This window comes from Panthera pardus, unplaced genomic scaffold (assembly GCF_024362965.1).
Source record: "Panthera pardus isolate Hobbes unplaced genomic scaffold, ASM2436296v1 HiC_scaffold_6, whole genome shotgun sequence".
Classification (NCBI taxonomy): Eukaryota; Metazoa; Chordata; class Mammalia; order Carnivora; family Felidae; genus Panthera; species Panthera pardus.
The window spans coordinates 83,318,408-83,346,349 of NW_026526991.1; the positions used below are offsets into that span (position 1 = coordinate 83,318,408).

Below are 27,942 nucleotides of genomic sequence, written 5' to 3' on the forward strand. Positions count from 1 at the left end.
TTTGCCCTGTGTCCTTTTTTATCCTGTAATAATTCATAGCCGTGAGCACTGGATCCTGTGAGTCATCTTAGCAAATCATCAAACCTCTTCCAATTTTCGCATCTCTAAAATAGGGTTTATAATAATAATAATAATATCTACCTTATAGTGTTGTGAGGATAAAATGTGTGTGGAACTAAGGGCCTGATGAAGGGTGCATCTGATAGAGGGTGGTTGTTATTATGGAGTATGTTCACTGTTCCCATAGAGCACATCTTGTGTTCATGTGTGTATGCTCATATCTTTTCGTCAGGTAGCACTATTATATCTATTCAAGTAAATTAACTCTCAAATCTTTGATGACTCATCTGATGGGAACGCCAGGTTCACATGCCAGTTTATAAGGGCCCCTGGTTCTTTCACTAAAACGTACATGTGTGTTCACCACCTAACAACTATCAAATAAGTAATTTGGGACTTGTTTTGTCGTCTGAATGTGTCCTCCCCAAAATCACATGTTGAATCTTAACCCCCCAAGGGAATGGCATTAGGAGGTGGGGCCTCTGGGAGGTGACTAATCGTTCAGGACTGGGATTACTGCTGTATCAAAGAGGCTCTAGATCGATCCCTTGCCCCTTCATCATGTGAGGACAATGAGGAGTCTGTAACTCAAAAGAGGGCCCTCCCCAGCCATGCTGGCACTGCGATTCTGGATTTCCAGATTCTAGAACTGTGAGAAGGAAATTTCTGTCGTTTATAAGCTTCCCAGCCTGCGGTATTCTGTTATAGTAGTCCGAATGGACTAAGACAATTTTCCCTTTTTTCTTCTTTTCTTTTATTCATGCTTTCCTTTGTCGTGTGCCTGGTAATCTATAAAAGCAAACTATATATTCTAATGGCAGAAAGTTACAGAAGTGAGGAAGGGGCATGGAGTGGATTTAGAGAGGAACTTTGAAGTTTCTCAAGTTGTGACTAGTGGGAACTATTAAAAGAAAATGTTCCAAGGATACATCATAAATCCACGTCCTCTACAAACTGCTTACAAAATTTGTCCGTCGGCTGCCTTGAGATGGAGGGAATGCTGCTGAATGTCTCATTAAATAATACAAAGGTCTCCAAAGTATTTGATATCTCTTAGGATCAATAAAGCAAAGCACTGAGGATGCCTCCTGACTGGTATGTAACATGCCTCAACACCACAAGCACCACACTATCAAAGCTGACTTTCAGGAAGAGTACAAATCAGGCTCATTAAAGGCAGAATCCCAGAGGATATTGACTTTTGGCTCTGTGGCTCCAGATTTAGAGCAGTCTCACATTCAGAGTCCTGTATCCTGGAGAACTGTCCATTCGTGCTATTTACATATGTAAAACATGATGGGGCGAGACTGGAGGCTTTGGATCCAAATTGGCTGTCCCTCCCTTGTCTGCCATCTGGGCAGTGCACTTTCTGCAGACTGCAGAATTGCTACCGCTCCCTGTCTGCTCCTGTTTTCTGTTCAGGCCCCAGGAAGCTGGAATAACTCCCCAGAGGGCATCCATCTTCCAGTTCCTCTTGCTCCAACCCATTCTATACATTCTTGGGAGACTGATATCACCCGTAGCCTTTTTTTTTTTTTTTTTTTAATTTATTTTGAGAGAGAGTGTGTGTGCATGTGTGTGTGCCCAAGTGTGGGAAAGGCAGAAAGAGAGGGAGAGAATCCCAAGCATGCTCCTCACTATCGGCACAGAGCCCGATGTGGGGCTGGAACTTACAAGCCGTGAGATCATGACCTGAGCAGATAGCAAGAGTCAGATGCTTAATTGACTAAGCCACCAGGTGCCCTACCTGTAACTTCTTGAATCAAGTGCCTTAAAAATGTTCCCCATTGCCCATAAACTAGTGGCATACATATTCCTTAATAATCCTTGCCCTGCCTCCCCAAATCATTTCTCGTTAGTCTTCTTTATCTTATACTTCCCCCAACTTCCTGTGACTAAACCCTACTTACTTTTTACTGCTGTCTGCTTTAAAGAGTTGTATGGTGATGATGAATTGCAATTTAGACCTGTTATAGGATATTTTATTTGATCTGACATCATTTATGACCAATAGGCTATTTTTCTGATGATTTGAAGTAGCTGGAATCACCACGGCAGAAAACACCATGTAAACATAAAACACACAGGTATGCTAACACTTTTAAAACTGTCTTGTTTTATGGCAGAAGATAGACTGGTTGAGAGAAATGCAGTTCTTTACTGTTGAGCCTATTTTTACCCAATAGGTGATTGCATTATTTTAAAGTCATAAGATCTGCTTTTATTTTGTAAATGAATCCCATTCAAATGCCCAAAGCGAATTGCTATTTAAAAGCCATTTGTAGGGACTCCTGGGTGGCTCAGTGAGTTAGGCCGTCCCACTTCACCTCAGGTCTTGACCTCCTGAGTTTGAGTCCCTGGTTAGTCTCTGTGCTGACAGCTCAGAGCCTGGAGTCTGCTTCAGATTCTGTGTCTCCCTCTCTCTGCTCAGTCCCCATTTGGACTCTGTTTCTTTCTCTCTCTCAAAAATAAAGAAAACATTAAGAAAAAATAAAAGCCATCTGTGGCAAAACTTTAGCATATCAGAGACCCTATGATACATCTGTTTTGTAAATTGAGACTGTCATCTATTGGGCTTACTTACAGTGGGAAAAAATGTTTGCCACCATCATTGGTGAGAAAGAGCTTCCATAACATTTTTTTTTAAAGTAGAGAAATAAGTTAACCAGACTTTTTGAGGAAGCAAGTTTTAACTCACTTGAGGGCTGCACCAAATCCAAAGAGTAAAGGATCTCCAGCAGAAAATTGCTCCAGTAATCTGAGGAAAGGCTAAAAAATACTGTGGACCTCCTAGTACAACGGTAGAAGTTCTGGCCACGTGGAGTGGTCTAAGGCCATGTGTTCCTTAGATGCTTAGGGAGCGTCTAAGGCCAAACCACCTTTTCTCAGCCAGGCAGCAGTATTCTAAGGAAGCCACACAGCAAGGTTCGGTTTTAGAGAAGTGAAGTATCTGTAGATCCTTTCTTCACTCTAAAATGATAAATAATTCCAGTTTCACAGATGCCAAAATTTCTCTAAATACCTTCAGATTCAATGTGAATCTTCACTGTAATAATTATAACCAGCGTAAATTGAGAATTCGCTGGGTGCCAGCATGGGCTTTTGTGAATGTCTCATTTGGTCCTCATGAAAACTCATTTCACAAATGGGGAAAGTGAGATACAGACAGATGCGATAACTAGATTAAGCTTGCAAAACTATGAAGTCTGGCAATGTCACTCTACAGTCTATGTGCTTCACTGCTGTATTATAGGGTCTCTTTAGAACCTTGATAACCTTATATTAAAACAAAGAAATGACTGTGACATATTCTGTTCAATGGTTTACAAAATGCTCTCACTTACGTATTTCATTTTTACCTCTATAGGGAAGGTAGCTGAACTTCAGAGATATTAATGTGAGGTTTAGAGACATTAGCTGATATGTCAAGGTCACATATGAACTAGACAGTGAGCTAGAGCTTGAAACAAAATCTTGTAATGGACTCAGAACTCATGTCTTAATAAGATTCAGAAAAAAGTTCCAAAGGGACTATCCAGAAATTAGAGGACATAAGCAAAATACCTTGTAAGTAGATGAAGGCGGTTTTAGTGCGTAAGCTTCAATATATCGATGACACAGAGCTTGAACAAGTGAGCACATTGAAAATCTATTTTTGATTCTTTTATGCCTGACACAATACAGTTTATACAGGTGTCTGTTTTCTTGCTCTCTTGCTCTCCCTCTTTCCCCATTTGTGTGTGTGTGTGAGTGAGAGAGAGAGAGAGAGAGAGAGAGAGAAACATATCAGCTCGTCTATCAATTTTTTTCTTACCGTAATAAGTTTAGCCAACATCCATCATATTAATTTTTACCTTACACAAAAACATGGTGGATTTATACATTCCAAAAATTTATTCAGAAAATATTTTTTGAGGTTCGTACGTTAGCCTGGATGTGTACTAAGGCCCAGAAATCCAAAAGAAAATGAAGTCACTGCCCGACAGGCAGAGACTGCTGTACAAACAAGCAAGGCAGTAATCAAGTGTCATAACTGCTCTAGTAAACGTAAGGCTAACCCCGTGTCTCCAGCCTGCAGAACTTATACCCCTAGGGATGCAAGATGACTTTCCGCAGCAGTACACGGGACACATGAGTGTTAGGAAGTCAACCAAATTCAAGGCTCCTAACCTTTCTGTAAGTCTTTCCTAAGCCCTGCCAAGGAGGAAGCATCTTGCCAGTTCTCTTTGCCACCTCCCGTTACAAAACGGCCCTTCTCCTGCTGTACAAAAGAAAAGCTTCTCTTTCACTCACTCCAAATTGTCCAGCAAGCCACCAGAGCATAAAGAAATGGATGGCTGGGATTATCACGTCAGCAAAACCTTCTCTAATCAAGTCACCATAAACCCACTGCCAGGCTTCATGTCTGTGTCACTGCTGTTTCTCCCCACTAGGGGTGAAGGGTGGCATCAGAAACCGGAAGTTTGGTGTGTGTTGCCATAGTCCACATTCAGACTATGTTAAAGATGGAAGCAGCAGGAGCAGTGACAAATTTTGTTTAAAGATCTTGCCTCTTCCATCCCCTAATTCTGGTCTGTGAATCATCAGGGTCGGAGAGAAACACTGAAGAGGGGCGGGTCCTTGTTTCATCCGGGTGAGGGACACATGGAATGCTTCCCTGCCTTATCTCTCCATATTAAAATCAGAGTATTTGAAGTTTATAAGAAGACCAGCAATGACAAACACGAGGTTTGCCCCTTCTCACCAGGAGAAAGCTTGGTAGACTCGCTCTTCCCATCTGTGTCTCTGTTGTGTACTTGGCATCTTCTCAAAGAGAGGGGCTCAGTGTCCTGTTTACTTCTGATAGGGAATGACATATCTTAGAGCAAGAGGGACATATCCAGAGAAAGTAGGATTTTATACTTTCTTGAGCATGTATTACACTCACAGGAAAGGCATTTTCATTAACATTTTCCAAAAGGCTACTCTATTCCAAAATTCCACATTTTCCTTTATGTTTATCTTTTGCTCAGTGTCAAGCACCAACCACTTCTCATGTCTTTCCTATTTACCACACAATTAAAACTAGTTTATCTTAGTGGTAATATATTGTGGATTTTACTGTAAATAATGCACTTAACAATCACGAATAAAACTTAATACATCCGGGTTGTGGCCCAGTGCCTTTTCTTTTTGCGGTTAATTTCCTCCAAGTAGATTAACCTGGAATCTTACCAACTTATCTTAGCAACTCCTTAGGTACTAGCGTAAAACAAAATGTTCTCCAACGCAATCAGGATATAATACTCTGGATTAAAACAAAAACAAAAACAAGGCTCATTTAATTAGGATTAATTTCTCCCTCCCAGAAGTTGATATATGCTTCTAGTTTGGTAAAAAGCAAAATTAGAAACTTACTTGTTTCCAGACATGAAATGAAATGTCTAGTCTAGATTCTATCTGGAATCTTGTCTGTTTCTCTGTCCTGTCGCTTCTCTGTAGAGTACTGCTGGGTGACCTAGAGGTTGGGCGTGCTGAGAGTTTCTTCTGTGGACCAAGGGAAATGGGAAGTGCAAATGAGGGGAGGGGAAGGTCAGGAAGTGAGAGATTAAAGAAAGAATCCTGACAGGCACGTCCACAATGTGCAGAACCCCCGCACACAGACTGAACTCAGGAATCTGCCCTTGGAGCCCCATGGTTTCCAAGCTGAGTGTGTGCCCCAGAGACCCCTGGGGTGTCCGAAGCATTGATTGTGTGTGTGTGTTCTTTAATACGCAGAAAAAATTACTCGTATTTAACTTGCAGGGGTCGACATGGGCACCCTCTGCTCAGTCTGTGCACCAGATGATCGTGCTGTCATAAACTTTCCTTGGGGAGAGGGAGTGCAGCCACTGCCCCAAGGGGCCACCTGCATTTGCCCTCTTTCAGCAGGTTGTGATTGTGGCAATTTATGCGAGCCTGGTTAAGGAGATTTACAGATTACGCCAGCCAGTGTTAATTGATAATCCTTGCAAAAGGGACAACGGGCCTTAAAAGATTTCTGCAAACAAAACAAACACAAACAAAAAATTTAAAATCATAGAATCAGAATAAAGAAAATATTGGTAATATAAACACAAGGATATAACAAAAATAAGACTACTAATATTTTGTCAACGCTTATTACAAGCTCTCCATTATCCATATTCCAAGATAAAAATATCAATGATTTAATCAGAACTGACAAGCGGTGGGCCACAAAATTTTGGTATCATCAAGAAGACTTTACAAGGCATTTATGTCTGCTATCATTAATGATTACTTGGGTCTTGTGTATATTGGGGCCTTTAGTCAAGGATGGTATAAGAAAACAACCATAATTCATCAGATATTTTCAAAAAATATGAATTTTTAATGATTATCTCATCTTTTTTTTTTTTAACGTTTATTTTTGAGAGAAAGAGATAGAACGTGAGGGGGAGAGAGGGACCAAGAGAGAGGGAGACACAGAATCTGGAAGCAGGCTCCAGGCTCTGAGCTGTCAGCACAGAGCCCAACGCAGGGCTTGAACTCACAGACTGTGAGATCATGACCTGGGCTGAAGTCGGACGCTTAACTGATTGAACCACCCAGGTGCCCTGATTATCTCATCTTTTTTACTCCTATTTGTGTGTATGAGTTATTATGTATTAGATTATTTTCATGATAACTAAATAAACATGTTAGGCTTGCATGCTGCTTTGGTTAAACATATATATTTCTATATAACCAACCCACCCAAAACTTTGTGGCTTAAAACAGCAAGGTAGTATTGTCTCTCATGGTCTGTAGGTTGTCTGGACTCAGCAGGGTAGTTTTTTTTTTTTTTTTTTTTAATTTTTTTTTTAATGTTTATTTATTTTTGAGAGGTACAGAGACAGAATGGGAGTGGGTTAGGGGCAGAGAGAGAGGGAGACACAGAATCTGAAGCAGGCTCCAGGCTCTGAGCTGTCACCACAGAGCCCGATGTGGGTCTCGAACTCACAAACTGCAAGATCATGACCTGAGCCAAAGTTGGATGCTTCACCGACTGAGCCACACATGCGCCTCTCAGCAGGGTAGTTTTAACGTGGGGTTTCTCCTGGGGTTTCAGTCAGTCTTCTGGGAGCTGTACGGTGTGGATGTACAAGATAGATACTCACAGTTGATACTGGATGTCGGCAGGGAGTTCATCTGGGTTGTTGACAAGTGAGCCTGCACATGGCCTCTCCATGGGCTTTGGGCTTTCTACAGCATGGTGTCTGGGTTCCAAATGGGGGAGACCCCATGCCTTCCAAGAGGAAGGAAGCAGGAGCTTCTGGGCCTGTTAAATAAAGTATGCCCCTAAAATTGGAACAGTGTTACTTATACATTTGTGCCATATTCTATTGGTCAAAATAGTCACAGGGCCTACCCAGATTCAAAAGCGCGGGGAAAATAAACCACCTCGTGATGGGGTTGGAACAGAAGAGCATATTATGGCCATCATTGAAAACTACAGTCGGCCACATATGCTAAAACTTTTCCTTATGGGGTGTATAGTCAAAAAATTTGAATCCACTGGAAGGACTCAGAATGGTAGGTAAGATCACATACCTTGTCACAGTGACTTGATCTATAGCCTCGATCTTGGGGGAATTTAGCTAACATCTCTGACAATGGAGAAGATAGGATCTGTGGGGTGCGGTGGGGCCACTTTCGAGTATTAGATAAGAAGATGTGCACCAAAGTACCCACAGTATCATAACTGGCTGGATCGGTAGCAGATATTCTTAAGGTTTTGAGTTGGGGAGGGGCTGGTGTAGACACTTTATAGAGCAAGCACTCTGATGACAGCTTGGGGATGCATCAGATGGAGGAGAAGGTGGAAGATCAAGGATGGGGCCAAGGAGACCAACAGGGGGACCGTCACCAGGTAAGGAGCATCGAGGAAGGAGCGACGCAGGGGGAGAAACGTGCATACAGAAGTCCTAGTGTGAATTGGTGACATACTGAACGGGGTGAGAAAGGAAAGGGAACATCTTGAGGTGTGCTTTTGTGATTGATCTTTTGTACATGGTAAGCAAATTTTGCTAAGAATCCGTCCCCATAAAATCATCAAGTCCTAATGGAGCATTGTGTGAAAGTCCTTTTATTTTGTAAATCAATTCATTTTATTGGTAAAAATATTATTGCTCAAGATAGAAAACATGACATTAAAGGTGTTATGATCATTTAGTTTGAAATAAAGTTAGTTAACTGTTACGAGTTGAATTGAGTCCCCCCAAAAAGATATGTTGAAATCCTGAACTCCAATACCTGTGAATGTGATCTTATTTGAAGACGGGGACTTTCAATGTTTATAGCGGCACTCTCAACAATAGCCAAATTATGGAAAGAGCCTAAATGTCCATCAACTGATGAATGGATAAAGAAATTGTGGTTTATATACACAATGGAATACTACGTGGCAATGAGAAAAAATGAAATATGGCCTTTTGTAGCAACGTGGATGGAACTGGAGAGTGTGATGCTAAGTGAAATAAGCCATACAGAGAAAGACAGATACCATATGGTTTCACTCTTATGTGGATCCTGAGAAACATAACAGAAACCCATGGGGGAGGGGAAGGAAAAAAAAAAAAAAAAGAGGTTAGAGTGGGAGAGAGCCAAAGCATTAGAGACTGTTAAAAACTGAGAACAAACTGAGGGTTGATGGGGGGTGGGAGGGAGGGCAGGGTGGGTGATGGGTATTGAGGAGGGCACCTTTTGGGATGAGCACTGGGTGTTGTATGGAAACCAATTTGACAGTAAATTTCATATATTAAAAAAAAAAAAAAAAGGAAAGAAAAAAAAATTAAAAAAAAAAAAAAAGAAGAAGACGGGGGACTTTGCAGATGTAATCAAGTTAGAATGAGGTGAAAGTGAATTAAGAGGGGCCTTAGTCCAATATGAATTGTGTCTTTAGGAGGAAAATAGAGACACCTGTAATCACCCCCTTCGGAGACTCTGTAAGCCAAGGGACACCTGGGGTTACCAGCAGCTGGAAGAGAGGCAAAGGATTTTCCACTGCAGGGTTTTTTTGTTTGTTTGTTTTGTTTTTAATGTTTATTTATTTATTTTTGAGAGTGTGAGAGCACAAGCAGGGGAGGGGTAGAGAGACAGAGAGAGAGAGAGAGAGAGAGAGAGAGAGAGAGAGAGACATAATCTGAAGCAGGCTCCAGCCTCTGAGCTGTCAGCACAGAGCCCGATGCGGGGCTTGAACTCACAAACTGTGAGTCATGACCTGAGCCAAACAACTGAGCTGCCCAGGCGTCCCTCCACTGCAGGTTTAGCATGTGTCGCCCATACCTAGCCTCTAGAACTGCAAGACAGTTTCTGTGGTTTTAAGCCAGCCAGTTTATGATACTTTGTTACAACAGCACTAGGAAACAGATATAGTAACTATATATGTACTACAAAGAATTATTCATTTTATTTGATTAAAGGGGTTTGGCATTGAATAAGCCCAACTAATTCTTTTGTCAAGATTTCTTTCTGGTTCACTGAACCAGTTCTCTGGTTTCCAGAGACCGGAGATGGGGCTTTCTCAGGGCGCCTCATCTGTCTGTGCCTTCCCAAAGGCAAGCAGAAAGCATGTAAATAATAGGTATGCATTTTGTTTTTATGAGCCAAACAGCCTTATTTCTAAACTGTTTATTATTAAAAAAGGGAAACACTTGAAAAGCTAACTAGATATTTTTAAGGTTTTCGCCCATATAATACTGTTCTGATCATTAATATAGATAATCCAAGGGCAGCTACTTAAAGTGAAGAACAATCATTTTTTTAAAGTTAAAAAATAAAAACGTAACAATAGCTAACATTTATTGAGCAAGATGCTAAGTGCTGCTGAGTCCTTTGTACATATCTTCATGCTGAATCTCGTCACTGCTTTAATTTTTACTCTGATTTTATTTTTTAATGTTTATTTTATTTTTGAGAGAAAGAGAGAACATGGGAGAGGGACAGAGAGAGAATCCCAAGCAGTCCCTGCACTGTCAGAGCAGAGCCTGATGCGGGGCTTGAACCCTGAATCGTGAGATCATGACCTGAGCCAAAATTAAGAGTCAGGTGCTCAACTGACTGAGCCACCCAGGTGCCGCCCCTACTCTGATTTTAAAGGTGAAACTCAAAACAGGCTAGTAATTTGCTAAAGGTCATAGAGCTAATAAGTGATAGAGCCAGGATACCAACCTTCCGCTATGACCAAACATATGACAATGCCCAAACCTGCACTGAGACCAGAGCCACATGGCGTATTAAGATATAAATAAAAATTAGGCAAAATTAAAAATTCAGTTCCTTAGGTACACTAACCACATTTGGATGCTCGGTAGTCTCATGTGGCCTGGTGCAGGTACAGAACATTTCCATCCTTGTAGAAAGTTCTATTGGAAAGCACTGGTCCAATCCCTTAATAGAATACATTGAAAACCCCTGTTATGACTGGTTAAGGGAAGAGAAGGAACAGGAAAGAGGAAAAGGAAAGAGAAAGATTTAGGGTGAGGGAGAGCCTTTTGGTGAAGAAAGAAACCTACATCTAGGGGTAGAGTGGGTTTCTGAGGACATTTTTAGTCTGTTATCTTGTGAACTTTAGCAGTGAAAATTCTGAAGCATGTTAAATATATGCTTTTTAAAAATCAGAGAGTTACAATTTAATGGGTAGTTAAATCTCAGCCTTGTGCCTGGCATTGGGTGAGGGGGAACAAACAGGCACAATTTACCATCACAGAAATTAGAGCAGCATGAATCAAATAATTCCAATAAAGTATGACAGTTATTTTGAAACGGAAAGAATTCTATGAAAAAAAAAAATAGCAGAGGGGCCTATGGCAGCCTTGATAGGGTTCAGGGGTGTCTCCCTGAGGACGGAGTGCCCCATAAACTGATAAAGGGGGATGAGAGAGCCAGCCAATGGCAGGGGCGTGTTTCAGGCAGACGGCCAGCTGTGAGAAGGCCTGATGCCCAAAAGAAGGACTGAAATAGTTAAATGTGTGGCTGGAGAGAGGGAGAGTAGGGAACAGACAGCCAGAGAGTCAGGGGCAGGGGTCAGAATTTGGGATGGGTGGGAGAGCTGGCTAAAATATCTTGTCACAGGGGCGCCTGGGTGGTTCAGTCGGTTGAGCCTCTGATTTCAGTTCAGGTCATGATCTCGAGGTTCTTGAGTTTGATCCCCAGATCGGGTTTGCTGCTGTCAGCCCAGAGCCCGCTTCGGATCCTCTCTCTCCCTCTCTCTCTTCCCCTCCCTCATTCACACACACACTCTCTCTCTCTCTCTCTCTCTTAAAAATAAATAAATTAAATAAATAAATATTTTGTCACCAGGATGTTGTAAAGTTTGAGGATTTTATTGGCCAAGAAGAGATATGTTCAGATTTGCATTTTGAGACGATTTCTCTGGTTGCCATGCTAAGAATGGCTTAAGGGGAAGCAAGGCTGAAGATATAGAGGCTACTTGGAAGCTATTTGGTACCAGGATGGCAATAATATGGCTGGAGAAATGGCGACTGTCAGGATATTTGGAGGTAGAATGTATAGACGTTGGTGATCACTTGGCTGTGCTTGAAGGATGACCCTGATGTTTCTCGGTAGGGCAGCTGCATGGAGTAGGGGTCAGTAGCCTACAGCCCGCAGGCCAAATCCGCTGTGTCCTGTTTTTGAAAATGCAGTTTTATGGGAACCCAGCCTTGACTGTTCTTTTACATATTATCTGTGGCTGCTTTTGCCACACATTGACAGATCGGAGTAATTTAGCAAAGACCACATGGTCCTCAAAACATAAAATATTTACTATCTGGCCCTTTAAGAGAATGTTTGCCAAAGGAGATAAATGATCATTACTTTCATTTATTGAGGAATTAGCACTTACCAGACAAGGTTCTAAGTAATTTACATATGGTACATGTTACGATGGTCCATCCCATTTGGCAAACATGAAGTGTTGCCGTTGCCCCATTTTACAGAGGCACAGATGTGACATTCTCATTCACTCCGGTAGCTTCAGTGACCACCTGCGTGCCACTGACTCCTCAGATGTCTACTTCTAAACCAGACCTCTCGTTTGAGCCTCAGACAGGCATATATCTAACAGCCAGTCTCAGAGACCAAAAACTCAGCATGCCCCAAACCAGACTCCTGCTGGTTCATCTTTCAGTGTTCCATTTTTCTTAGCGAATATCACCAACAAGAAGAGCAAGCCAGAAACCAAGGAGCCCTTCTTGTCACCTGTCTCTCCCTATTCTTTCTCTTGTCCACTCTGTATAAAGATTGCAGAAATCTGGCTGCTTCTCTCCGGCTGTATCACCCACCACCTGCCAGATCCAACTTATTAATAGGTCATCACTTATGTGGGTTCTATAATAGCTTTCTCATAAATCCATTTCTTCAGCCACACCCTCCTCCAGTCTCCGAACTGCAGCCACAGTGCACTTCAGTCCTGTCAACCTCCACCCCTGTTCCCTATCTAATCCTGCCCTTTGGATGGTTTTTCTTGTTCTTAGGATTCCATGAGTTCTTTCATTGTGTTTTTATGTTGTTTCATTGTTTTTGAGTTACTGTCCAGATAACAGGAGTGCAAAATAATTCTTGTCAATGCACATGCAAATAAGTTCTGAAGGTCAGGATTCAATTAATGTATCTCCCCTATTGTGGAAGAAGCTGGTTTTATGTCCATTTGCAAATTCATGTCACTATTCCTGACCCAGAAGTGTGTCTGTTCTTTGAACAAGTTTTAACATCTGCCTGGTAACTTCATTATAGTTACATAGACATAATATAAATTCATTTTCTATGTATATGACAGTCATACTTTTACCTTTATCAGGGAAATTATCCTTTAACTCTCTTTAAAAGGCACTACGTGGTTGGCTGTCTGCCAGCCCTCCCAGTCTCACCCTCGACCAAGTTCCCTGCTTGTCTCCACTCCAGCCCTGTCTCTCTTGTCTTTTGTAAGTGCCACATTTCTTCCCTTCGCAGAGATGTTTTTTTCCTGGAACTCACTTTCATCCCAGATGTTTTTCATTCTCTCTTATAGTAAATATTTTTATCCCCTAGGTCTCTAGTTAAGGGTCCCTTGCTGGAAAGCCCTTCCGGACATTTCTGGTAAAACACAGGTAGCACTTGTTACTTTTGCTTTTTTACATTTGTAGGATTAGTTGCTGCTTTTTAACACAAGTACCATTTTTCTATGTGGCTAAAGGCAATGCATGATAATGCGATGGAAGTATGCTCACAATACATCCCCAGCACCTAGCCCAGTTCCTTCACGAATGTTACATACACAATAATAAGTATTTTAGACAGATTTTTGGTGTAAGTACTCACTGCTCAGGAGAGAGGTGGACTGAAAAAAATACATATTTGGGAGCCATCAGCATATAGGTTCAGCCACAAAAATGCACAGGAAGCAAACCATTGGGTTAAATGAAATGAAGGCTGTTAGGAGCCTTGTTCAGGTGGAATAATAGGACAGGAGTCAAATTGTAGCCACTTGAAGTGGGAGGAAATAGAAGCAGTTAATACAGATTGCCCTTGTACAAATGTTGGCTCTGACAAACCAAAAGGTATAGGTAGCACTGTGATAATTCTTGCAGTATATGTTCTCTTGATGGAAAAGGGAGGGTTTGGGGGCGCCTGGGAGGCTCAGTCCATTAAGTGCCTGACTTCAGCTCAGGTCGTGATCTCACGTTCATGATTTTGAGCCCCACGTCGGGCTCTGTGCCTACAGCTCAGAGCCTGGAGTCTGCTTCAGATTCTGTGTCTACCTCGCTCTCTGCCCCTCCCCCACTCATGCCCTCTCTGTCTCAAAAATAAATAAATTTTTTAAAAAAGGGAGGGTTTACAAGTAACACTTAAAATAGCCAGAAAATTGGAGCTGTGTAATATCTATCTTTAAAACAATAACAGACTTTTAATGCATGTCTGGTGTAGTCATTTTTTTTTAAATTTTTTTTTTTAATTTATTTATATTTGAGACACAGACAGAGCATGAACGAGGAAGGGCCAGAGAGAGAGGGACACACAAAATCTGAAACAGGCTCCAGGCTCTGAGCTGTCAGCACAGAGCCTGATGCCGGGCTTGAACTCACGGAGTGCGAGATCATGACCTGAGCCGAAGTCGGACGCTCAAACGACTGAGCCATCCAGGCGTCCCTGGTGTAGTCATTTAAACCAAGCTTTTTTTTTCCTTAAAGTTCATTTATTTATTTATTTTGAGAGAGAGCACGCAAGTGAGCATGAGCAGAACAGGAGCAGAGAGAGAGAGAGAGAGAGAGAGAGAGAGAGAGAGAGAACCCCAAGCAGGTCCCACACTGTCATGCAGAGCCGGGTGTGGGGCTTGAACTCATCAGCCGTGAGATCATGACCTAAGCTGAAGTTGGATGCTTAACCGACTAGCCACCCAGGCGCCCCTAAACCAAGCTTTTGAATGCAAACTGTTAATAGTTCTTCACCTAAGAGTTTCTTATTTTTAGGCATGGGGACAAGGTTGGAAAATGGCAGCCCTGGAGTTTACTTAGTCTATACTTTTTTAAAAATTTTATTTTAAAATTCGATTTTAAATTTCTTCAGGGACTCTGGTTTCCAGCCACATGTGACCTGCCTGGGCTGGAACTTGTCGCTCCACCCAAACCTAAGGAGCTGTTCTATGCCTTTTCTGAAGGGAAGGGAGAAGTGAATGCTGTTTTCTGAGTTGAAAAGATTAGAGCTATATTGTCTTTAGGACTCTATGAAATAAATTCTAAAACCAGACCAGATTTAACCGCTCTTACCCAGAATAAACCGTTCTCCCCCCTTTCCAAGAACGAATGAGCTACTTCCTATTAATTTAAAAGCCCAGAAAGGCTCATAACTGAAGCTGACGTCGCCCTGGGAGAACACGTAGAGAAGGCAGTAGCTTCCTTTTTCCTTTCAAAGGTTGCTTTATCAGCTTCCTTAAATATTGCTTCCACGGGTTTACAGCAGCGAACGGTCAGCTCGATTGGGGCTCTTTATTTTGCCCACAACACTGAATGGCTGGGCGGATGCAATAGCGTCGAGGTCTTCCGGCAGAAAGAGCTCTTAGAGGGCGTGAGCCTGGTAACCCTGCAGCACCCCACAACAAATCCCACTTGAGGAGGTGGTGCAAAGAAATCTAAACCCCAGATTCACGTTCTCGCTCATCCTTTTGCACGTGGGGATCGGTGGCAGAAGAGAGCCAGTGCGCAACTGCCAATCCCGGACTGCAGACTCGGGGGCAGAAGCTTTTAGCTTTTCTGTCCACGGAAACTCTTCCCCTAATGTAAATTAATTTCCCCAAGTTTGCCTTCGCCCTGGCCGAGGGGCGTGTCCGGGCCGGTAACCCTGGGGTGGCTCGGTAAATGCTCCTGAAGTGCCTGCCTTTGGAAAGGCGCTCGCTCGTGGCGCGCACGCTCGTGCCCCAGCCGGAGACCAAGTGGCGGAAACTAGGGCTTTGGTTTTACCCACCGAAAAGAGAGAGGGACCAGACGGTTGGAGGCTCCACCCCCGGGGATGCTGGAGGGGCTGCGTTGTTCCCTGCGCCTGGCCCTGGCGCTGGGCCCCAGGCGGCGGCAGCCCGCGCCGCGCAGTCGGTGCGCCGGGGCTTGGTCACGCCGCCGGCTTTCGCGTCCAGCCGCGCGCTGCGTGCGGCCACAGCTCTCCGCAGCCCCGCGCCCCCGGGGACTCCCCATGGCCAGCCCAACCCGCGCCGCTGCGGCCTTCGCCCGCCAGGTACCCGAACCCAGACGTTTGCGGAAGGGGGGCGGATTGCACCGGCGTCTCCGAAGCCTGCCGGCCTGGTCGGGCGCATCGCTGTCGTTTCCTGCACTATCCTGCTTTGCCGCACACCGCCGTTCCGTCTCCACCCGGGCGTTTCCTCTCTCCCCAATCCTAACCGAAATCTAGAGCCCCAGCCAGCGAACTCCGCCTTGCAGAGGCCCCCGCCGGCCAGGTCTAATGCCCAGCCGCTGACGTGCTCCGGAGCGCGGCGTGGACAGCCACCGGGGACGTGAGGGTCGCCATGGAAGCTGCTTTGGGGGAGGAGGGGGAAGCGGAATTTCTGGGCTGCCAGAACTGACAACCACATCCTGCGTTCCTTTGCCACCCCAAAATATTTTGACCGCAGCCTTCTGCCTTCTTGGATTCCACCCCCCCCCCCACTTTTTTTCCCCCCTCTCCATCTCTTATGTAGCTATTTAGCAGATTGGGGGGAGGGGGGTTGTTTGTTTTGTTTTTAAGGTATGCACCTTTCCCCAACTCGTCCCTCAACCATTGTGCCCTTAAGTATCGTTTGAATTACCCCCTAATTTCCTGAGGTTTTGTCCTTAACCTGTGAGGTTTGGTGTCCGTGCGCCCGCATTGCAGGACCCTGCCCGTGGAGAAAATGGTTCATTCTCGTCCTCATCCCTTTTCCAGCCTTGCTATTGTGCGCCAGTGATTGACAAGACCACGAGGCTGAGCTCGCCCAGGAGATTTTTCTATAAATGGCTTAAAACCCTGGTCTAGACTATTCGCTCCGATGTGAGGGGGACAATCACCTTCTTGTTCTTTGCTGGTGAACCCTGGCTCTGTAGGGCGAACCTGGAATTTAACCAGTCTGCCCTAAGCTAGCGGTGGAGGACGAAAACAGCTGCGTCCTCCTGAAAGGTTGAAAGTGAAGGGCAGCGCTCCCAGGACGCTCTCCTTTGGGGCTGGTGCCCGGGTGCTTGATCTTCCTCCTGTTTGCTTGGGTACCTGAGCGGAGCACGCGGTGTGATGGTGAGTGATACTGATTACCCCAGGCCACAGTTTACCCACCTGGTTTTACTTAATGAATTTAATTCTTCTTTAAGGACTGCAGTAACGGATGCTCCCCAGAATGTACCGGAGCAGCGGGATCAAAAGAGATGGTGGGGACTTTCAAGGTAAGGTTATTTGCTCAAGGTTAAGTCCTACAACAATTAACTGAATAAATCTATTTCTTGTTGAGATTTGGGGCAATTTCACGGTGTGGATTTTACAGTAGTTTAGATATGCTGCCATGCATTTTAGATTCCACTGGGGGGGGTCATTTGGGGAGCAGTAATATCTTCATATCTAAAATTACCTAGAAGTTAATTACTTATTTCATGAATCATAACTTTTTCTTGAAAAACAACTAATTTGTAAATATTCATCTAGATAGAGGTTTATCTGATTGTCTAAGTATAACCTTTCACTATGCTTGTGGAAAAAGTTACACTTGTCATTTTTCTCTTTAAACCAACACCTAACATTTTACAGTAAATGTGTTGTATTTTCCTACCTACTCTCTGAATTATGGGGTTTGTATATTAAATAATCTCATAACTTCCCAGGCAAATAGTGAGGAGCAAATGAGGAACAATCTTGTAAAAGCACTTTGAAAATCATAAAAATACAAATATAAGGTGTATTATTATTTTCTTTATAAATTATCATCTCCACTGCACCCCACCAACCATGGAGGTTTTTGCTTCCTCTCTTTATGTCTCCTGCCTATTTCAGTCACTCACTGTCAATTGTCATCCATAGCACAGAGTGTCCTCATGATCTCACATCCTGGCAGGGTTCAGAGAGGGAGTGGAAACTTGACTCATCAATTTAACACACACCCAGCTCTTACTGTGTGTTAGGCATTGGAAATCTGAAGATAAATTCAAGATAAGGTCTCTGCTGTCAGGATTAAAAAAAAAAAAATAGAATATCGTAATTTATTTACAAAAATAAGCTTGTGAATTTTATGTGTCCATAATGCTCCTGGTCCTTTAAAGATCATATCCTCTGTAACCTTATAGCTGATCTAATCTACTCTGCTAATCTATTAAGACTAAGTTCTAATACATTTGGAGACTTAAATATATTGAGATATTGGGTCCTAGGAAAAATGAGATAAAACAGACTCCTATTTGATAATCTCTCAGAGTCCTTTTATATAGTAGGTAAATTCCTCAAAGGGTATATAGATGAATGTGATTTTTTTCCTCAAAATTTCTTTATATTTTTATACATAGAGAATTTTTGCCAAGTTAAAATTAATTCATAATGTAAATAATCTGTTTGCTGAATTTAGATTTCTATATATTATGTTTTAGTTAAGGGGGAGGTGTGCTGACATTCTACATTTGTATTTATATATTAAAACATGGGTTGTTAATGGTGGTTGTATTCACAGTGCATATGTGATGAGGCAAATGAAAAATGAAATTGATAATTTTGGGAGAAAAATGGTGGGTTTTATAAGACCATTTTTGCTTTTGACAAAAAGCAAAAATATTTTTCTATCTCTTTTTTATTTACTCCATTTGTATTTTTAAATTGCCTTTTGGATTTCTCATAGGGAGTTTTCATATTGTATCTCCTCCCCTCATTTTGATGCAGTCATTTTATTTATTTTTTATTTTTTTAATATGAAATTATTGTCAAATTGGTTTCAATACAACACCCTGTGCTCATCCCAACGGGTGCCCTCTTCAATGCCCATCACCCATCCTCCCCACTCTCCCACCCCCGATCAACCCTCAGTTTGTTCTCAGTTTTTTTTTTTTTTTTTTTTTAACGTTTATTTATTTTTGAGACAGAGAGAGACAGAGCATGAACGGGGGAGGGGCAGAGAGAGAGGGAGTCACAGAATCGGAAGCAGGCTCCAGGCTCTGAGCCATCAGCCCAGAGCCCGACGCGGGGCTCGAACTCACGGACCGCGAGATTGTGACCTGAGCTGAAGTCGGAGGCTTAACCGACTGAGCCACCCAGGTGCCCCTGTTCTCAGTTTTAAAGTGAGGATCCAGTTTCCCAACAAAGCCCAGAAATAAGATGCCTTATTACAGAAGCTTTCTATGGACTCCAGAGTAATCTTTGTTTCAAAGAAATCCGCTGTTTCTTCCACTTTCCCCTGCTTTATTCATCTCCACAGAATGTGACACTCGAAATCTGTAATTCTGCTCTTTGTACCTTTCTATTAGGTTTTAAAAGAGGGTCTCTAAAAGATCATGAACATAGCACCTAAAACTTTCGAAGTAGAGTAAGAAAAGTGCACTTTTTGTAGAACAAAGTTGTACAATTTCTGATACACTTGTAAGGCTGAGATAGCTCTTAAACATTACGTGTTGTGTCCAATGCAGAGAACAGCTCCAATACTGAGCAATGAAGGAGAGATGTTGCTAGAATGCTGGCTAATACAGCCCTCAGGTGCAACCAGGTTGCATTTGCCTCTTATGGGCTTCCCCATTTCAGAGCAAATACTTACCCAAGCGTGGCTTTGAGTTAGGAACTCATTGTTTTTTTAATACGCTTTGTTTTTATCAATATTTGCCATTTCACAGTCCAGTCCTTGTGGCCTTGCCTTTCAAATTCTTCCTCAGGCATAATATGGCCTGAAGTCATCAGAGAACATGGAGCATTGGAAAGGGACAGATTAATTATGCAGGAGAGAGTATCACTTAACAAATATTGTTCTTTTTTATCCATCTTTGGAAAGTAAATGTAGAAAGTTTCTGAAGAACACTGATAAAAACTGTTTGCAAAATTTCTTTTATGCCAAAAATTTTTTCACCACCTTAGACTTGATTTCATATCTACTCAAAACCAGTCACAAACTTCAGCTAATATTGTTTACTTTAGAATTTCATTCAGTGTCCAATTAGGATATTTAATATTCTTAGGTAATTTCTCTTGGAGCTCAGGTTAAAAGCTGTTAGTTTTAGTTTCCAGAATTGCAGAAAATTTTTTAAAGAAAGGAAAATAGACTTCTTGATGAAATTCTGAAAGCACTAAGTTGTGCATTACTTTGAAAAACTGTATGTTGGGCAATCCTTTACAAATTAGAAAGTTAGAGGGTTGCTGTTCATATCATTAATAAATCACATCTTATAGGGGCGCCTGGGTGGCTCAGTCGGTTAAGTGTCCGACTTCGGCTCAGGTCATGATCTCGTGGTTCATGGGTTCGAGCATTGCATCGGGCTCCGTGCTGACAGCTCAGAGCCTGGAGCCCCCTTCAGATTCTGTCTCCCTCTCTCTATATACCTCCTCCACTCACACTCTGTTTCTCTCTCTCTCTCTCTCTCTCTCAAAAATATTTTTTAAAAATCACATCTTATAAAAGGATGTAGCGGCCTATGAAAATAAGGCTTATAATTTAATCATTTGTATTCAGTTTCCAGAAACTTAATTAGTAGTATCAAGTTATAATTACAGGAGCACTAAGTCAAGCATAAAACCACCTATTCTATATCTTTGCCATTAACTAGCTTGATCTCACAGGGCCAGTGGATCACTATGGGTGGTCCTAGAGATATTTTAAGGAGAGTTCAGAAAAGTAAAAATTATATACTATGCCATGTTCATTCTTTTTTTTTTTTTTTTTTTTTTTTTAAGAGAGAGATAGAGCATGAGCAGGGGAGGGACAGAGAGAGGGAGACACAAACTGGAAGTGGGCTCCAGGCTCCACATTGTCAGCACAGAGCCTGATGCGGGGCTCAAACTCACAAACTGTGAGATTGTGACCTGAGCTGAAGTCCGAGGTTTAACCACTGAGCCACCCAGGAGCCCCTAGGTTATGATAATTCTTAAAGTTGGTTCTTTAAGGATCTGTAGTAACAAAAAAGGTCTTTTAGTAAGATTTTTATAAAATCTACAGCAGTCTGTTGTGTTGAAATATACTAAACCATGAAGATCAATCCATATTTAGTGAAATTTACAACAGAATTATTAGTACATATTTGATGTGTATAGTAGTTACTGTGCTAAATGAGAGTCGAACATAATCCAAAGCAATGACTGCCTTTTCCAAATGTTCAAATTGGCTAAAAGATTTTATAGAGCCAAACCAAACATTTTGGGAGCTGGGATGTCTATCTGTGTAGAGGGATTGTGTGAGCAACTGCTAGGCAGTTTGAAAAGCTGAGGATACCCCCAGACTGCTGGGCCAGATGGGGTGCTACAGTTTCCATACTTCCTGCTGGAGTAAAAGAGAAGAGAGTTTGGATAAACTGGCCGCACCACATGTCCAGTGTTACAGATGGAGGAAATGATGGGAAGAAAAAGAGGTAAAGGTGGGAAGACATCTGTAGCCAGGTTTTAGTCCTTCCTATTAAACTATGGCATATAAACAAGAATGCTTAAGGGCTGGTCAGTTTTCAGGCACTGAGGAGACCCCAAATACAGCCCCCCTGTGTTCCTTGTTAACAGATTGTGTTTGCAGTTCTCCGACCAGCCCTGCTAGGCTCCCTTGGAACTTGATAGATCAGTGTGATACATTTCTGACCAGTAAGGCATATGGAAATTCCTGGAGAAATGTTGCTTTTGTGATCAAAAGGAAGAGACTTGTCTCCTCTTATACTTTTCCTCCCCTATCTTTGGACCTTGATGAGATCATTAAAGCTGAAGCTACAGCTATAAGCAGCTCTTCTTTGACCCTGAGGAGAAGGCTAAGAAAATCACAGGGCCTTGAGATGATGGGGTTCTGTCGGACCTGGCTCTTTCAGACTTAACGTGAGAAAACCAACTCCTGTTTGTGTTTTACTTACTTGCAGCTGAATGCATTCCTAAGTGATAAGTAAAAGGTTAATGCAGGACATTAGTGAGAGGTAGAACTGAAAAATCAAGTTAGTGCCATACTTGGGATACTTAATTTTGCAGCTAAAATATTTGGCCTTAAATCTATAGCCATTTAGGTATTCAGTGCACATTGAAAATTATGATCAAGCATGCGATTATGTTCAGAGAGATTATAAGGAAGAGATACAGAATATTTGCTACTGAGGAGGTAGTAGAAATTGAGGAATCAGATTTCTTAAAGAGATTCTTGAAATTACAAGTGTCTCTATTACTGATAGGGGGAACCGAGGGTTGGGAGAATGTTGTGAGAATGATAAATTACCTCGAAAGGAATGAAGATGTAAAGAAAATACAGGAAAAAATAAACAATGAATTTGTTAATGGAGGTCCTGTCTGGAAAGTGGGAATGTGGTGGCCAGGGTGCTAGTTGGGAATTTGACACTTTTCATTTTTCTTCCCTTTACAGTAGAAATTTAAAGTAGTAAACACGTATTACTCTTACTAAGTGAATTAAGGCTTAAGAAGTAAGGAAGTAGTGGGGCGCCTGGGTGGCGCAGTCGGTTAAGCGTCCGACTTCAGCCAGGTCACGATCTCGCGGTCCGTGAGTTTGAGCCCCGCGTCAGGCTCTGGGCTGATGGCTCGGAGCCTGGAGCCTGTTTCCGATTCTGTGTCTCCCTCTCTCTCTGCCCCTCCCCCGTTCGTGCTCTGTCTCTCTCTGTCCCAAAAATAAATAAAAAACGTTGAAAAAAAAATTAAAAAAAAAAAAAAGAAGTAAGGAAGTAGAACATAATATATCAGAAATAGGGACCAACTTTTGGAGGAAATAGGTGTTCCATTTTAGATACGTTCAGTGTGAGATAACCAAGGTCCTGGGATTACAAAATAATGTACAGATTTTGATAAGAATTCACAAATGAGACTTGAATCTCTGAAGTGGTTCTCAGCCCTTCCAGTCTTAGCAGCCAGTGTTGGGAACCCTCACTCTTCAGGTTGCTGAAATCTCTGTGTGTGTGTGTGTGTGTGTGTGTGTGTGTGTGTGTGTATACATATACACACACATATATGTACACACTCACACACATATATGTACACACTCACACACATATATACATACATATGTTCATACATGTATATATACACTTATATATGCATACATATATATACATACATATTTATACATATATATAAATATATATACATATATAAAAATATGTATATATGTATAATATTTATTTTTGAATAAGAGAGCGAGAGAGAATTCCAAGCACGCTTTGTACTGTTGGCACAGAGCCTGACTTGGGGCTAGAACTCATGAACCGTGAGATCATGACCTGAGCTGAAATCAAAAGTCGGACGCTCAGCCAACTGAGCCACCTAAGTGCCACCTAAGATTGCTGAAATCTTCAAGGGAGACGGTGTGGTATGGTTCTGAGCCCAGAGTGCACAGTTAGAATCACTTGGGTAAGTTCAAACAAAGAACACTTCTCCTGCTCTATCCCAAAGATTCTGTTTCAGTTCTGGAATGGAGTGTGGGTTAGTGTTTTTAAAAAGCTCCGTAGTTGAATTCAATGTGTATCCGGGATTGAGGATCCCTGATGCAGAGGAGGAAATGTAGAGGCTTAAAGAAAAAACTCAGTGTTACCCCGGATTCTTGTGTTTTACCACTGCCAAACTATCTTTCTCCCCCTTCCTGTTTTGCTCCTTCATACTTTTGGAACAAGAAATAAAAGCATGGAAGCCATGTGTCTAGTATTATCCCTGATGGCTACTTCAGATTGCCCAGAATAAAGAGGTAAACTGGGGTTACTTTAATTGCTAGCAGCCTCTATGGTGAGGATTCTTCGGGATATAAGGAAGATGGCATACAGTCTTATCTGCACAGAGCCAGAACCCATGCAGAATTGGAATGTTAGTCAGTGTACCGTGAAGTAACTAGTTCTCTCGGCTCACCCCTTCCCCCACTCCAGCAGCCACAGTGCCTCCATGACGTCCTCTGCCACTCCATTTCCCCTACATTTCCTGAATTCCTGCCTCACTGAGTCTTCCCTGTTCCTTGAATATGCCAAGTCTGGTTCCTACCACAGAATCTTGGCCCTTGCTTCCTCTTACTCAAATATTTTGCCTCTGGATATCTACATGGCCTGCTTCCTTCTTCATTCAAGTCTTTGCTTAAAGGATACCTCATCAGGAAGGTCATTCTCAACGCTGCTACCAAAAATAAGCATTTTCTTCCCCCACTCTGTCCTTTTAAGCAGCTTTCATTTTCTTCATAGCACTAATCACCTGCTGACCTCTCTTCACTTATTTCTTTATACTGTTTTTCCTGCTCTAAGACAACAGGATTTTACTTGTTTTATTCCCTGAGATTCCTTTGGGCCTGTAGCAATACAGGTACACAGTAGCTCAACAGATATTAGGCTGAATGAATGCGTAATACTTGCTCACAGTGGCTACTGCCTGTCCATGGCTGACTGTGAGCTTGCCTGAGAAGGAGGGGCTGGGCCACAGGCATCTTTGCATCTGTTGTGCTTGCTTATTTATTTATTTTTGAGAGAGAGAGCAACACAAGCCTGGGAGAGACAGAGAGTGAGGGGGACAGAGGATCCGAAGCAGGCTCTGTGCTGACAGCAGAGAGCCTGACATGGGGCTCGAACTCGCAAGCTGTGAGATCATGACCTGAGCAGAGTCGGCTGCTCAACCACCCGAGCCACCCACGTGCCCCTCTCTTGTGCTTATTTAGTGCAGTGCCTGAACCATTGTGCTGATTCAGTGTTCACTGAGTGAATAAAAAAGGCAAAATACTAAGAATAATAAAGCATATAAGGAAGAAAGAGGAACCATGGGAAAGAGAAATAAAAACAACCCTACAGTTGTTTGATATGAGGCCATAGTCTTGTTTTTAAATATTATGTAGATTATTATTGATATAAAGTATATATTCCATTGCTTATATTGATTTCATGGCAGGTGGGGTTGTTTGTTGGAGAGCTTAGAAATCATGTAAGGTGTAAGGATCATGTGTAGTTGATATCTTATTGATTAGCTCATTAGAATTGTTTAGCTAATGATAGAAATAACTTGGAACGTGATCTTTATTTTACTTTTGAAGAACCATGCAAAGCACTGGTTCTGTCACTTGGGGTGGGGGAAGCTAAGGTCTGCTGTCTTTACAATGTTGAAGATGTACCCTGAACTTAGCAAGTAGGAAAATCTCTCTCCTACTCACACTCCCATCTCCACTTGTACCTATTCTCCTCTTTCTGTTTTGGGTCTTACTACCCTCTCCTGTTATTAAGAAATTTTTATATGTAGTTTAAATTTTTTTTTTTTTTTTTACATTTTTATTTATTTTTGAGAGACAGAGACAGAGCACAAGTGGGAGAGGGGCAGAGAGAGAATGAGACACAGATCCGAAGCAGGCTCCAGGCTCTGAGCTGTCAGCACAGAGCCCGGTACGGGGCTCGAACTCACAAACTGTGAGATCATGACCTGAGCCAAAGTCGAACGCTTAACCAACTGAGCCACCCAGGCGCCCTTATATGTAGTTTTAATAGGTGAAAATTTGCATTGTTTGTGTTACTATATTGATATGGTTAAAGATTTTTCTTAGTCTAGGACTAAGAAAAGCCACTAAAAAAAAAAGCTAACTTAAGCAAAGTCATATGTGCTTCATTGTTCAAGAACACTGTGACACCGTTCATGTAATGAAAAGTTTGTGAGAATTTTACTCACTTTAAATCCTGACCATCTTCTGTGAATAAGTCTGACATTCATCAGGGAGTACATCTGAAGTCAGCTAGATGTTATTTTCATTTATTTAAGAAAATTTGTACTGTATTGAGTGTGAAGCACTGAGTTAGGGCTGGAGATTTAACTGGGATGTCTACTCAGAGTTCTTGTCTAAACAGTCTAGAGGGACTGACAAACTTTTTTTTCCCCCCAAAGTTTTATTTACTTATTTTGGGAGAGAGAGGGAGAGGGAGAGAGAATCCCAATCAGTCTTTGAATTGTCAGCACAGAGCCTAATGAGGGACTCAGTCTCAGGAACTGTGAGATCATGACCTGAGTCCAAATCAAGAGTTGGGTGCTCAACTGACTGAGCCACCCAGGTGCCCCACTGGCAAACTTTTTTAATGGGTCAGATAATAAATATTTAGGTTTGAGGACCATAAGGTGTCTGTCACTGTTAGTGGACTATGCCATCATTGAAGGTAAAAGGACAGTGTGATTGTGTTCCAATAAAACTTTATTTACAAAGAGGCCAGAAGGCTGAATTTAGCCTGTAGGTGAAATTTGTCCAACATTCTACCTGGTCTAGAGGATAAAGGGAGAGAAATGGGATTCAAGGATCCAAACAATTTAGCTCGATTGTATCTCTTTAAATACTTTTTTTTTTCTTTTCTTTTCTTTTTTTTTTTTTTTTTTGCACTTAGTAAAGGATTTTAATTAATTTACTTGTTTGGATTAAATGGTGGTAGAAGAAAGTCCATCACCACCACCCCCGAATTTGGCATTTTGTTGGCACCTTCCAAAGTAGCATTCATCACAAGACTAACCTGAAAATTACAATAATGTGTTGTCTTTAGTGCCTTAGGCTTCACTGTAATGTGAGCTTTGTGGTTATTTTAGAATAACATTCAGCCTGAATGTTATTCTAAAAATAAAACTGATTATCATTCATAGTCTATCAAATGACTAAGACATGTGTAAGACAGTGAATTAATCAGAAGCAACTGGATCATTTTATTTTATTTTATTTTTTTAACATTTATTCATTATTTTGAGAGACAGAGAGACAGCACAGTCAGGGGAGGGGCAGAGAGAGGGGGAGACACAGAATCCGAAGCAGGCTCCAGGCTCCAAGCTGTCAGCACAGAGCCTGATGCGGGGCTTGAACTCATGAAATGCGAGATCATGACCTGAGCCGAAGTCGGACGCCCAACTGACTGAGCCACCCAGGCGCCCCACAACTGGATCATTTTAAATATAAGAATAAGAGGGGCGCCTCAGTCGGAAGAGCATGTGACTCTTGATCTTGGGGTTGTGAGTTCGAGCCCCATGTTGGGTGTAGAGATTACTTAAAAGAATAAATAAATTAAAACTTAAAAAAAATTTAAAAAATATAAGGATAAGAGCTGATGATCTAAAGGGAAGTTCTATACTTGATTTTGGGAGCAGTGTATACATTTGTGTATTAAGCGAGTTTGACCTTCTTTAGGAAGTCAAATCTGTCCCTCGTTTAATATTATCTTTTAATTGGTCAAAAAGCTCCTTCCCCTGTGATTTTTGTCAGCAGTCTTCAGCCCTTGAGAAGTTAGTGATGGGACTGCGATTCGGGCACGGATGTATTTGGCCATTTGTAATGGGCAAGCTGGCTATGTGCAGATTTAGTAAAATGCTGCTGTGTGAACCTACCTATTACTCCTAATTTATCCTTCTTTCAATAAGAGGTCCTTTGTTCACTGTTTCAGCACAGAATAGAGGATTTATATCTTGGTGTTCATTCTCTACATCTCTGTTTTCAAAGAGGAAAACATTTGCTTCCCTCTGCTCATTTCTTCTATAATGCACCCAGGGGGTTTTGAAGGCTTATGCCAAGAATTCTTGGAGGGAGTTGGAGTACAACCATCGCCAAGAGGTTCAGTTCTTAATGACTTTAATTTTAGTTTAACAAATTGTCATGAGTGTTGCTGTTTTTGTCGTAGAAGACACCCCTTACCTCTTTCCCGAATGCTCAGTATGGTGAGAGTGAAGAAGGGACGTGTTCTCGACTTTTTCCATCATTTTACACCATCTGCTCTTTTGTCCTCATTTCTAAATATCATTGAATTTGGTTCTGATACTTATTAGGCAGTGTATTGTGCAGAGATTTCAAACAACAAGCCAAATTCTGAATGCAGGCATGATTTATTTGGCTCACATAGTATTGTTAAATTTCTGAGTTAGTTGCCAGCACTTAAATGTCAGATGATTTCACTTTTTAGTGGCCAGTGACTTAAATTTCATTTGTCTTTTGATTTTCTGTATCATCATGCCAGTGGATGTTCAATAACTTTTCTTTAATGGTGCTGATTTTTCTTCCCTAGGCTAAAGATCTAATAATCACACCAGCCACCGTTTTAAAGGAGAAACCAGACCCAGCGACTCTGGTTTTTGGAAGTATTTTCACGGATCACATGTTGACCGTGGAGTGGTCCTCAGAGTTTGGATGGGATAAACCACATATCAAGCCGCTTCAGAACCTATCATTGCATCCTGGCTCATCAGCTTTCCACTATGCAGTGGAAGTAAGTACATGGGAATCAACGAGGGTGACTTATTAGATCTTCACTGTGAGTA

General features: G+C 42.0%; 1 protein-coding gene across 3 annotated transcripts in view; it reads left to right on the forward strand.

The window, feature by feature from the left end:
• The window catches only part of BCAT1 (branched chain amino acid transaminase 1), a 106,471-nt gene that overhangs the window by 18,489 nt on the left and 60,040 nt on the right, over positions 1 to 27,942 (forward strand). The window contains exons 1-3 of one of the 3 annotated variants that reach the window (XM_019452229.2): positions 15,451 to 15,783; positions 16,884 to 16,955; positions 27,690 to 27,890. In XM_019452229.2, the coding sequence (XP_019307774.2) occupies positions 15,565 to 15,783; positions 16,884 to 16,955; positions 27,690 to 27,890 (492 nt within the window). In that variant the 5' untranslated portion in view covers positions 15,451 to 15,564. The other 2 variants (XM_019452231.2, XM_019452230.2) reach the window with 2 other exon arrangements.